This window comes from Rattus rattus, chromosome 7 (genome assembly GCF_011064425.1).
Source record: "Rattus rattus isolate New Zealand chromosome 7, Rrattus_CSIRO_v1, whole genome shotgun sequence".
Lineage (NCBI taxonomy): Eukaryota > Metazoa > Chordata > Mammalia > Rodentia > Muridae > Rattus > Rattus rattus.
In genome coordinates this window covers 36338021-36351325 of record NC_046160.1, presented here as the reverse complement: position 1 = coordinate 36351325, position 13305 = coordinate 36338021, and the positions used below count along the sequence as shown (strand labels likewise).

Below are 13305 nucleotides of genomic sequence, written 5' to 3'. Positions count from 1 at the left end.
GGCTTGTTTCTGTTTGGGCATCATTTTCCAACATGGGGTTTGGAGAGTACTGTTCTAGAATGGTTAGTAGCCCTACATTTGGTTTGGCAAACTCAGTCCTCAGCACTGTGGCTCACCTTAGTGGCCTCCCTTGATTCTGTGAGCCTGGGGCTTTGTCTCGAGAAAGCCATGGGTCTCATTCATTCATTCACGCTATTGTTTCTTTTAGTTTTCTGTCCCTTTGGTTTTGTTTTTAGATTTCTGTGGGTGCAAGTGCATGCATTGACATCAGGGATCAACTTGTGACAGTCTATTCTGTTCTTCTGCCATGTGAGGACTGGGATCAAACTCAGGCCACCAGGCTTGGCAGCAAGCACCTTTACCCTCTGAGCCCTCTTGCCAGCCCTCATTCATAATTTTTTTTTAATGAAGCGTGAGTAGTGTATCTAAACCAAATGGACATTTTTTTCTTCCCTCACAGTAACCCTTTGCTTTTGTTTTTCTTCATCCTTGTTTAGATCTGATACTCTTGGTCACATATTGCCCACGCTGGGAAAGGATTGGACTCACCAGGGCATCGCAAAGCTGTATCACAAAGTAAGCCAGTAAGTATACATGGCTCTATTCTATTCCCACCTTGTAACCGCCAGGGTGTGAACCCCCACTCGGTATGCAGAATGTCTCCCACCAAGGTTGGGGGGCAGATGTGTCACTGCAAAGAGAGGTAGTGCAGGGACAATGATGGCAGGAAACTCTGTGCACAGTGACTCCTGCCAGCTCCCAGAGGAAGCCTGGGTGGGTCAGAGATGGCCAGGAGAAGGACGGCGGAGGTGCCAGGGGACGACTGTAGAGCATCCCAGAGAACGACAAAGGCAGCCGGCAATTGCATGCACTGTTTATAATCTAGAATGTGTGTTTGGATAAATAAAGGGCAAGCACATTTAGGGCGAGGCTGCCATGAAGTTTGGCTTCCAGAAGTTGGAGCTGGTAAGGACTTAATGACCCTGTGAGCTGCCCCCTGCCCACAGCCTCCCATGGCTGCCCTGTGGTTTAGAGGCACTGATGTGCTCAATCGGCCTCCGCCTGTGTGCCACTGAGAACTGCATCCATTTGTAGCTGAGGAGAGCAACAGTCCTGGAGGGCCAGGACACCGCGTAATTCCTAGACAAGGTGGCAAGGGCTCATTACGCTGAGTCGACACTGTTGAGGACACAGGGAAGGGGTGACCAAGTCCCACTGGCTGGAGGTGTCCCAGGTGGTTTCACTGACAAGGTGGCATTCGAGCTGGGTCTTCATGGATGAGTAGGGGTTCAAAGAGGGAAGCTCCCCTTGGGGGCGTCTAGCCATGGGAAGAGAGGTTGAGGTAGGAGTCAATGCATGATAGTCTTAGGTGGGTGGGTGAAGAATGAGTCTGGACAGGAGGAGTGCTGACATTTCAGGTACGAGTGACCATTCTTTAAGGCATTTTTAACTGTCATTGTTCCTGTGTGCTCTGGGCGCCGAGTGGTTAGAAGCTGGGAACATTGCCATGCCTCACACTGTATCACTACAGGTGCCCTACCTTCATCAGGTCCAACCAAGGTGGCCGTGTTGGGGACTGTCCTAGGGTTTCTATTGCTGGGAAGAGACCTCAGGACCACGGCAACCCTTATAAATGAGAACACTGAATTGGGGCAGGCTTTCAGTTTTAGAAGTTTAGTCCATGTCATGGTGGGAAACATGTTGGCAGCGTGCAGGCAGACCTGGTGCTGGAGAAGGAGCTGGGAGCTCTACATCTTGACCTGCAGGCAGCAGACGTGAACGCCATGCGAGGGCAAAGTCTCCCCCCCCCCCCCACAGTGGCACACTTCCTCCAACAAGGCCACACCTTGTATAGTGCCACTCCCTATGGGCCTACTGAGGACATTTTCATTTGCACCACCACAAGGGCCCCAGTCTAAATGCTTGTCTTGGAAAATTTGATAGTGGTAAATCATTTAAAACTATTTATGGGCTAATTGTGAGCTTTGGAAATTTCTAATCCTGTGTTGTGTGGTTGGGGTGTGTGGTGTGTGTGTGTGTGTGTGTGTGTGTGTGTGTGTGTGTGTGTGTGTGTGTGTGTGTGATTCCACAGCCTGATTGTGGCAGTCAGAGGACAGTTGGGAGCATGGAGCATGCAGCTGAGGAGTGATAGGACAAGCCCCAGACTTTACAGAGACCTGGGCTGGACAGTCTGCGGTGTTGCCCTTCTCAGTGGTGGATGAGTCTTACTGCCCCAACCGACCCCCAGGAATGTCACTCCATTCTCGTGCTTACCAAGGGTTCTGCAAACACTGCCCATCTGTGGGAAGCATGGGGTGGTCTGGTGTGCAGAACAGGTGAATGGTGGCTTATTGTCAGGGAGTGCTACCCTGGCTAAGTCTTGGAGAACTGGTCATGATGTGGTGAGAGACTTTCACATATGGGCCACTTGCAGCTATGCCTTTCTTCATAGGGCAGGCAGAGCAAAAGCTTTATCCCATGATGCTATTCAAGGTGGATGCGTTGTATCTTTCAGGAATGGCTACAAGTTTCTCTATTGTTCTGCACGTGCCATTGGGATGGCAGACATGACGAGGGGCTATCTGCACTGGGTCAACGAGAGGGGCACAGTGCTGCCACAGGGGCCGCTTCTGCTCAGCCCCAGCAGCCTCTTCTCCGCCTTGCACAGGTACTGCCCAGACAGCCCTCCCCACGCCCTGACCTGCCGGCCAGCTTTGTTCTTCCTCTTCCTCATCACGACTTTAGCAGAATGAGCAGCCTGTTGTCTGGAGACGTGACTCAGCTGCTGGATGTCTTCCTGCAAGTGTGAAGCAGGGTCTGAGCCTAGAAGCCATGTGTGTGTATTACGTCATTGAAGACTCCTCACACAAGGCACCAAAGTGCAGTCACTTTGAATACACTAAATAAACTCCGAGTCACCAGTAATGCATTAGCCTTGCATTAATGAAAGAAATCATTCCCCTTGGTGTTGTCTAATCAAGAACAATCCCAGATCTGGATTTTCTACTTCCTTCTCCCTCTATCTTCTGTCCTCTTGTCTGTCGGTCCTATGTCTGAGGCTGTGCCTGCCAGACTTGTGACTCTTTCCCTGCTTGTGTATGTGTATGCATCTGCTCCTAACCAAGGGCTTCTGCTCTGTCTTCGTTGAACGGCACAGAAAGAATCACTTGGGGAAGGCCTGAGGGATGCTTTATAGAAATGTTTAACAGAGCTTTACAAGGGATTAAGTCACTGGCTCCAACTGACTCTGGCTGACCCAGATAACAAATATCGTTGCCTATTAAGCGATATCTAAATGTTATGCTCAACATTTGTGGTGAATAAGATTGCTTTCAACCTCTGTTTTTGCTTTTTTTCGGAAATTATTGCCATAACATACAAGTAGTTACTCTGGGACAGGGCATGGAAGAGCACGTAAATTAAGACTACAGCTGTGCATTAACTTAGGGTGTAAAACGGGATTACATGGGAACTCCGAAGCGGGTAAGGTAGTCGTTACATTGTCCTCTTAAAGGCAAATCAAACAAACAGGCTGAGCACACAGTAGGGTGGCAGTCTCAAGTCTTAAGTGACCTCAAGGTATATTAACTCTGGCTGTGAGGTTCAGCAAAAGTTCCAGTGTCTTGGGATATAAGAGATGTCGTCATAATATTCATCTTCATGTAAAAGAGAAGATGGGTGTGATGGCAGAGACAGCCGGGCCTCGATGGTCAGTCAGCCTGCCTGTTTGGTGAGTCCTGGACCAGGGAGAAACCTTGTCTGGGGAGTACAGTTGGTTGATAGCACCCGAGGAATGACCCTGAGGCTGATCTCTGGCCTCCACGCTCCCTAATGTGCCCACACAGATGTGCATGCAGCATACACACTCACTCCAAAGCTGGACTCTCTGAGCACCATCATAGTCCCAGTGCTTCCTTCCCACCCCCAGGAGCATCCAAGCTGTGTCAGACCCACTGCTCTGCTGTGTGGCTTTTCCATTACAACACCCAATGGTCCATTATTATTTGACTAAAAATGTAGTAAGTCTAGAGACCAGTTTAGAGAGAATTAATATAATATAGTCATTCGATTCAAGAATCTAGTCTGTTTCTTTACTTACGATTTTCTGCCCTTTTATATTTCAGTGAGTTTTTATAATTTTATCCAAGAACGTCTATCACATCTTTGATAGATATATTTCTAGATTCTTGATGTTTACAACTTTAGTTAAAAATACTACTTATGTGATTATATTTTCACCTGTCACTAATGCATAAACATCCACTGGTTTTTGTACATTGCTTTGTGTTTGCTTATTGACTTTTAATAATCTTCCTAGCTTCTTCTTATTCTGCTAACTCACCCCAGCCCCTGTGCGACTGGGACTGGTGAGATGGGCCAGGGTGTGTGGTGCTTGCTGCCAAGCCTGCTGAGCTAGACTCTTGGGTACCCACCCACGTGGTGGGAAAAGCCTGATTCCTTAGGTTGGCTGATGGTCTCTATGTGAATGAATTGTGCATGCATGCGTCCACACAAATAAACTCATCAAATACATACAGAAGGATTATTTTTGCATAAACAATGATGCACTAGAACTCTCATTTTTATAGCCTTTATTTACCTTTTCTTCTGTTATTCTCTGGGTAATATCAGAAGCCCAGTACTGACTGGCAGTGGTTCCATGGACCGTTGTTTTACTACCCACAGGATGTTTGCAGAGGTCCATATGGGAGTGACTCACCATGTAGCCCTGTTTTGGCCTGGGACTCAGTATGTAGACCATACTAACTCCTGAATTTTTGGCCCTCCCCATGCCTCTCCCTCCCCAGTTCCGGCATTACAGGTGTTTGCTGCCACAACCAGCTTTTTGAAGTGGGTTTTTGAATTTTTTTCTGTTCTTGATGTAAGAATTTTTATTATGGGGCTAGGGAGATGGCCCAGCAGTTTGGAGCACATGCTGCTCTTATAGAGGACATTCCTCCTTTCTGTAATGACTACTTCTCCACATTGCCTCTCTTTGCACTTAGATGCCCTTGGAACTTTGCCTGGGTGTTCACCAACGAGTGTGGCCCAGCTAACACAGATTTTTGTTTCTGAGGTTATACCTTGGCCATGGCTGGCCCTTTGCAGTTTTCTTGTGCTGACAGTGAGGTTCATTCTGGCTGCTGGACCAAGTTTATAGCTTGCACATTGAAAACTAGTTTTACGTTTTCAATTACTTCTTTATTTGTGTGTGTGTGTGTGTGTGTGTGTGTGTGTGTGTGTGTGTGTGTGTGTGTGTGTGCGCGCGCGCGCGCGCGCACGTGTGTGTGCGCGCAGGTCACAGGACAGCATGCAGGAGGCAGTCCTCTTCTACCCTGAGGTTCTGGGATACGCTCAGGTGGTCAGGTTTGGCAGCACGCACCCTTAACCACTAAGCAGCTTTGCTGGCTCTCAGACCACTTCAGTGCAAGCAAGGCTTGCGTCCTCTCATGCTGACCACTTGTTTGTTTGTTTGTTTTAATAGAGAAGTGATTGAAAAGAAGCCAGAAAAGTTCAAAGTCCAGTGTTTGACAGACATCAAAAACCTGTTTTTCCCAAACACAGAGCCCTTCTATGCTGCTTTTGGGAACCGGCCTGCCGTAAGTACCCGAGGGGTTAATGGAGTCATAGACACCGCCCTTGGTGCCAGCAGTTTCCACAAAGGCCTGGTCCCTTGGCCATGGGAAGAGAGTCTCATCCTAAGGCAGAATGATTAAATCCCGTCACACATGGCCTCTGGTCTTCTTTGAAGGCTGGCCAGTGACTTTGAAGCTGGTGACCTGGGCTATCTCTTGCAATTGCACATTACTTGTTAAATTAGTAAAACAAGGACACTGCAGGTGCTGTGTCCACCATGATGGGAGGGCTATGCCAGCCTTGCCTTACCACAGTGTTGGGTCCAGCCCCTCCAGCCTGAAGCATGCAGTGAGATTTCCCTGGCTGAAGGAAATGTGTGGAGATGATGTGTGTGACCCAAGCTTTCTGGAAGGTTCGAAGCCTGCAGCAAAGACTCATGGGTGGTAGAAATGTCCCCAGATGTTGTGGATGTGACACAAACTTGCTAAAAGGTTCCTCCCGTAGTCTATAGAAGATAGCTGGCTATTAACTTCTTAAGTAGGCTGGAAAATTCTGCCTTTAAAACCGGCAGCAGATTATTGTGAAATGAGAAAACAGGTGAGAAAATAAGCCTTAGAACAGGTTAGAATTCTAACAGGTTAGAATGCCAGCCAGCCTGGCAGGGGCATGGGAGGTTAGCTCAGGTTTAAGGAACTAAGGCCCAGGTACAAGAGCCAGCTGAATATATCCCCATTCTACCAAGGTGCAGTGCTGATTAGTGAAAATCGGATACTACAACAACGTTTGGTGAAAGGTGGCATGTTCTTGTTTGTATGATGAGCTCTCCACTCCCCCTGACGTGTTAAATCACCTCTTCTAAACACAGGATGTGTATTCCTACAAGCAAGTGGGAGTGTCCCTGAATAGAATCTTCACCGTCAACCCCAAGGGTGAGCTGGTGCAGGAGCATGCCAAGACCAACATCAGCTCGTGAGTATCATCAGCTCCCCAGGAACTGGGCCCTCCAGCTTTGTCTATTGCAGACCCTTGCAGCCACTGCTACCTCTGTTCTGATCTTTGTGTATGTATGTGTGTGGACACATGTACAATACACATATGTGCATGTGCTCATATGTAAGGCAGCCAGAGGTGAATGCCAGCTGTTTTCCCCAATCGCTTTTTTGAGACGGTTTCTCACGAACTTAGGGCTCGCCCACTTGGCTAGCCTGAGTGGCCCGTGAGCTTTCAGGACCTTCCTGTCTCCCATGACCCAGCACTGGGTTGCAGGCATGAATGGTACCTGGCTTTTTATGTGGATGTTGACAATCTCAAGTTCTCATGTCTTCAGGGAGGGCAATTAATCAACTGGAGCCTTGTCTCCAGGCCCCGCTTTAATCTTTAATTCCTCTAAAGAATAGAGTTCAACTCTACATCTTTATTCTCCTGCTTAGTTTTTAGACAATAAGAAAGAAGTCAGATCCCTCAGGATGTAAAGCTTAAACTAGAGGCTAGAGTCATATGCAGAACAGAATGGAATGAATTCAGACGCTAGATGTTCAGTTCTCCAAGCTAGGGTGTCAATTAGAAATGTAACCCCAGTGGACCACGGGAGGCTATGCTTTCTTTCTCACAGTCCAGGGTCTTGGAAATGCTAGGCTAGCACTGCACTGTAGAGGTGACCTACACTGTAGAGGTGACAGGAGGTCAGCTCCTGGCTTGCTGTTGTTTGCTTTGCTTTGTTGGAGACAGGATCTTGCTGTGGAGTCCAGGCCGGCCTTGAACTTTGCAATCCTTCTTCAGTTTCCCCAGTACTGGGACCACAGGTGTGCCCCTGGCCGATTTACTGTGGAATGAGGCATTGTGGTCCATGTAGCATCATCACTCGTGGCTCTGCCTCATCTCCTATGGCGTCCTCACTTGTTAGCGCCACTCTGTCTTGTCCCCTGCAGAGACCGCGCATCTTTTAGTTTGATGTGCACCAAACTAGAAAATGGCCTCTGGCTTGAGTGATCCCAACACTGTTGTAAGCTGGAGCATCGGATCTGGGGAGTTGGATGTAAGATTCCTCGTGTTTGCAAGCACCTCCTGTGCTCTTTTTGAGCTGGGCCTGGTTCACAACTCACACCTGTAATCTCAGTACCGTGGGAAAGCAGAGGCAGGGGGATGGCTGTAGGTTTGAAGCTAGCTGTAAGCTGCATAGGGAGTTCCGGGCCAGCCTGGAGTTCTGAGAGAGACCACCAGGGTAGTTCCTCACTTTGAAGATGGTTGTTATTTTGCAGCTAGACTGGAATCCAACTTGACTAGAGCAGTTCCAGATGTCAGGGAACCCTGGCTTCCTGGTCAGGCCCTCAAGTAGCTGTTTAGGTGTTGGGAGAGAACATGGAGCCCACACCCTTCTGTCCTGTAGTAGGTCAGCCAGGTTCTCTGAGATGAACCCCCCCCCCAATCTTCAGGAAGCATGTATGCCAATCTTGGCATGACCTTTTCTTTTAATTATTCTTAGTGTGTGTGTGTGAGAGAGAGAGACGGGGGTGGGGGGAGAGCGAGAGCGTGCACAGGCAAGTACCTTCATATGCTATAGTGTGCATGCAGAAATCAGAGGACTGCTTCTGTGGAGGCCATTTTCTGCTTCCCCCTTTATGTGGGTTCCTGGGATTAGGCCTCGGGACTTTCAAGACAAGCACTTCTTTATGGCTGAGTTATCTTGCGGTCCCATGCGTGTGACTGGTCCTAGCCAAGCAGGTGTTATCCCTCGGAGCCTGGATGAACTGGAGCATTTTTGAGTGAAGCCCCACTGGGTGGAGCACTGAGCTCAGGGTTTTCTCCCATTCTGGTCAGGGAATGTGCAGTCCTTGCTCCAGGGGGCCCCATGCCTAGAGGCTAGAATGGGCCACCCAGATGGAGCAGGCCCTGCTGCCCGGGCACATGAGCCTCACCAGCTTGCTTCTCCCTGTGGGGAGCCGCCCACCCCCATAGCCACACTTCAGGTTAATAGACCTTTAAGTCAGGAGGCGTTTTAAAAATGTTGCTTGCTTGTTTTAATCTCCAGGAAAGACATACTTCTTGGTGCGTTACTAAGGGAGGTTTCCCTACTTTGTGCAGGCACACTGTTTCTCACAAGTCTCTTGGAGGCCCTTTATTAAACACACACTCAGCCTTATTGAATAAGGCATTTCACGCCTCAGAACATGCTAATTCCTGGCGTTTGGATTTCGAAAGCCCCTTTTGGTCTTAGCATGAGTGGAGAGGGGCTCAGAAACTGTCAAACAGAAGTCTAGACTGTGTAGGAGAGGGCTGGGTGTGTCTGAATCACTGTGTGGAGGGGCCCGGAGGTCTCCCAGGCTGATTCATATGGCTGCTTTCTTCCTGTAGTGCAGGCTATGACTAGGCAACATCTTCCTGGGGGCAGAGGAAATGCCCTGAGTAGGAAACCCTTGTGTGGTCTAGCCCCACACACTGTGAGGATGAAGCTCAGGGAGGGGTAAGATACTTTCCCAGAGTCACACAAGTAAGGCTGGAGGCCTCAGGCTTTCTGACCCATGGCCAGGGCCTCTTTCCTGACGTCTAAGTGATCCACTGTGGAATGATGAGTCTCCAGTACATCAGTGGAGTCATTGGGTATGTTATTTTCTTGTTTCTGATGCTAAGCAAGTGGCATGGTTTTCATTTTCCTCCCCTCATGGTAGAGGAAGTCAGGGCGTAGAGACTTCCAGGCCCCTCTCTGCCTGAGATCACACAGCTATAACAGGGCAGGATTGATGCCAGATCTGCACTTAGATAAAAACGGGACCCTGTACCTTTTCACCGTTGATTGTAGTAGTCTCTGCTGCTTCAGACATGCGACTTACTGTGGCTCCTCCCCCTCACCCCACACATGGCCTCTGTGGCAGGCAGATCCCCCGAACCCCCATCCCTTGTACCTCCGCTCAGTCTGTCTGTTCTTCATGACGTGAGGCTTGGCGTACCCTGGCTCCCCTTCTCACTTCCAGTGAATTCCCAAGGCTAGGACGGCTCTAGTCAGGCTGAGTGGCTGGCCGCTCCTGGGGTTGGGGTAGTATTCTCTTCCCTAGCCTGAAGTGCAGCCCAGAGTCTGGCATTGCCCTTCATGTGTCAGGCATTGTCTCCATGGGCAATGACCCCCACTGTTCTTTTCACCTCCCAGGTATGTGCGGCTCTGCGAAGTGGTCGACCACGTCTTCCCCTTGCTGAAGAGAAGCCATTCCTGTGACTTCCCCTGTTCAGACACTTTCAGTAACTTCACCTTTTGGAGAGAGCCACTGCCACCCTTTGAAAACCAGGACCTGCATTCAGCCTCAGCTTGATTCGACCCAGCATTAAAGGATAGGTTGTGGGGACCCTGGAGCTGCTGGGAAGGCTGATATGTGGCCATCCGCCTGAGAGAAGCATTTCTCCCTCAACTCGCTCGCCCCAGGGTGGCACTTCTAAGCATGGAGGGCGGAGAGGCTGCATCTCATCCCATAGGCGTCAAGAGGATTGGGTGCATTAGCAGTGTGCAAAGCAGCCCTGTCTGGGTTTAGCACACATCATCTTGCACCCTCCAGTCCAGTCTGCTCCAGCAGTTAGTTAATGTGCAATATGGGCGATGGCCCCTTAGCAGAAGCGGCAGGCCACCTGAGAGCTGTCTCAGTATCACTGTGCCCCATCCCCTGGAACTCTGATGTGCACAGTTATTGGTAGCATAAGGGGCACATTTCCACGACGGTGACATCCATGACACTTTCCGCACATAGGGAAGGCTGTGTCCCGAGCCTTAGTGAAGGGAACATGGGCCTCGCTGGCTCTCAGCCCTGGCCTTGGCTTTGACTTTTTAGACGTTCCCTCGCAGTATTGCTGGCTTAGTCTCACTTTAGCTGATAAGCTCTTAAGTTGCTTTGGTTAAAGGTGGCCTGTGACGCAGCTGCATCTCCCCATTCCTCATAGCTCAATGCTGGGCTATGTCTGCCTTAACGCATCTGCAGCAGGCATGTACTTAGCGTGCACTGTCTAGCTCTCCGTAACTGCAATGCCTTACCTTACTGTGGGGAGTCCCCGAGGCAGCGTCCGCGACATCTCAGCACCTCCTGCGTCCTGCTACCCAGCAAGGAGGCGCCACTAGTGTGGACTCGAGCAGCATTTACGCCAAACGAGAAGGAGGCCGCTAAAGAAACTGGCTGTTTTTTTAAGAAACATAGTTTCCGGAAGTTAAATTATTTTCTTTGCAGATAATATTTATTACTTTACTGTCCCTGGGCTGCTGTTGTGAGCATCCTAGCCAGAGCCGTAGGATTACGGCTGTTATGAATGCATTAAAAGTCAAGTGTGCTAGACAATCCAAAGAGCCTTGTTCTGTGGATGCCACACTGATCTGGAACCTCCCCTTCACTAACTTTTCTTAGTTTTTTTTTTTCCCCCACGCAGTCTAAGGGAAAGAAAAAAACTGTAGTAATTTGAGCAATGTTCTTTAAGCGGATAGAGGGTAGCTGTGAACTGTCTCAGAACAATGTGAAAAATGAAACAAGTATTTTGGTAAAAGATTTTGCTTTACTTTGAAAGTATTATTTTTTTAAACGGTGATTTACTCCAGAGACTGAAAGACCTTTCTATTTAAATTTCGTTGTTAGAGTCAGAGGAGCAAAAAAAGAAAAAAAAAAGGATAGAAAGAAGAGTTAAAAAGGACAAAAAGGAGCAGGATGGACTGTTACTCTTTCTGTGAAAGGAAACCTAGAGTCCTTGCCATTGTAGTCACTGGGCTCTGTTAAGGTCGGATGTGGCCTACCATAATTCACAGGAACGGCCACTGAAAGGCAGCTGCCATCCACTGCGGGTGTCCACTGACGGAGAAACTCAGACCTGAGTGTGTGGCTCCCTCTAGGTGTCCCACAAGTCATGAAGCACAGTTCTGCTGTAGGGAGCTCCTGGCTTCTTGTTTACTGACCTTTAGAGGCCACAGTGGGTTGGTTTTGTGTGTATTTTGATTGCTGTGGACTGTGTATGAGCTCATCAGCCTGCAGAGAGGTTCAAGGCCCTCTCCCTCATGCCCAGGGGAAGCTTTGGAATCTCTTCAAGTGCCCTCCGCAGCCAGATGTCCAGGTAGCTTTCTGTCAGCATGCTACGACTGGAGCCAGAGTCTCTGTAACCAAGGCTGGTCTGCAGTGCACCATCTCAGAATGCAGCAGTCCTTCCACTTGACTTGGGAACCTAGTTCTGATATACCTTAAACTTCCCCATCAGTCTACCCTCCAACAGAGCACACCTACCACAAAACCACACTCTACTTTGTGAAGTTCTTTGGGAGCCCTGGACAGGCAGTGATGCCAACACCTCCTATGAGGCTCCCTTGTGAAGGCCAAATGGTAGCTGCACCCAGGTTCTCTCAAGTCACTTATCTGCATATGCACTAAACCCCAGGGGCCCCAAGGTCCAATGCTGGGAAACTATATGGGTGCCATACATTTCAGAGTTGCTCATGGAAATGAGCGACTCGCTCCGTAGTGACATGTCCTCAAATGCCGATCACACAGATGGAGGCGAACTCACCTGGCACACTGCAGAGACAGGCTTCTGTCGTCACAGACACGTCCCCTTTGGACTTCAGGTTCAGATCACTACTTCAGTATATTTTATTTACAACGTTGGCTGTGTGTTTGCAAATGCCGGTGTGATGACGGAAAAGAAATCAATGTAATATTTTATTGCGTTGTGCTTGATGCAGAGCTAGAAATTTCTGTAATAAACAAGATGAGTGAACGACTTCCGAAAATCAGGCATATGAACTCTAAATCATTTTTCCGGTGCTCTTATTTTTTCCTGGTGTGTTATTGTATACAATACTTAGTCATTTACTTGAAGGGGGAAAAACCCTTAATGTAGGCTAGGGAGATGGCTCAGGCAGTAAGAGTACTTGCCATGCAAGCACGTGCATCCAGGTTCTATCCCCAGCACCCATGTATGAAGCCAGATGACATAGCGTGCACTTGTAATGCCAGTGCTGGGGACGTGAGGACAGGTGGATCCTGGGTGCTGTCTAGACAGACAGCCTAGTAGAATCCATAAGCCCCAGGTCCCAGTGTGAGACCCTTGTCTCGATAAATATGGTAGACTGAATCTGAGGAGGAACAATTACTTGAGGTCCTGGCTTCTACATGGACGGGCACACACGTGTATCCAAGGATCAGCACACAAGTGGACTGGGAACACAGAAAAAGAAGCCTAATGGTTATGAACCCTTCACCATGGGAATAAATACCTTTTCTGTTGTTTGAGTTGATACAGGTATCATACCAACCCCATTTACCCCTGAGACGGACAGGAGAGATAAGAATGTGTCCTTTCCATTAAAGCGAATGCTTGTGGTCCTTGCACACCTCACATTAGATCATCAGGTTGGGAGGCCTGTTTGAAATATGTTGGCTCCTCCCTGGAAGAGCCTGAGAGGATTGTTGAGCCAGGAGGCACAGAAGGTTCAATACACAATGGCCTCACAGGTACTGTTTGCCATGTAAGGTGTCTTCACGTCCATAGCCACTGCCCCTATCTTTTGGACATTTGTCTTTAGTTTTTCATTTTGAAGGAATCCATCAAAGCCCATGACTAGTTTGAGCTGAGGTTGATCATATTCTAATAACACTGTGCACTAGTAATGGCTTCCTGCGGATTGCTGTGTTGGCCTTGGTGACTATGGAGGGGATGGAAGAGTGTCATCCTTAAATGCTAAGGGCATTTCTGGGTAAAAACTGAGGAGGCCAAATT

At 48.8% G+C, this 13305-nt stretch overlaps 1 protein-coding gene across 3 annotated transcripts in view; it reads left to right on the top strand.

The window, feature by feature from the left end:
• The window catches only part of Lpin1 (lipin 1), a 56053-nt gene extending 43742 nt beyond the window's left edge, over window positions 1-12311 (top strand). For all 3 annotated transcript variants that reach the window (XM_032907494.1, XM_032907495.1, XM_032907493.1), the window contains 5 exons: window positions 498-584; window positions 2516-2668; window positions 5486-5600; window positions 6443-6546; window positions 9719-12311. In XM_032907494.1, coding sequence (XP_032763385.1) covers window positions 498-584; window positions 2516-2668; window positions 5486-5600; window positions 6443-6546; window positions 9719-9878 — 619 coding nt within the window. In that variant the 3' untranslated portion in view covers window positions 9879-12311. The remainder of the gene's footprint in view (window positions 1-497; window positions 585-2515; window positions 2669-5485; window positions 5601-6442; window positions 6547-9718) is intronic.
• Window positions 12312-13305: the final 994 nt, after the last annotated feature.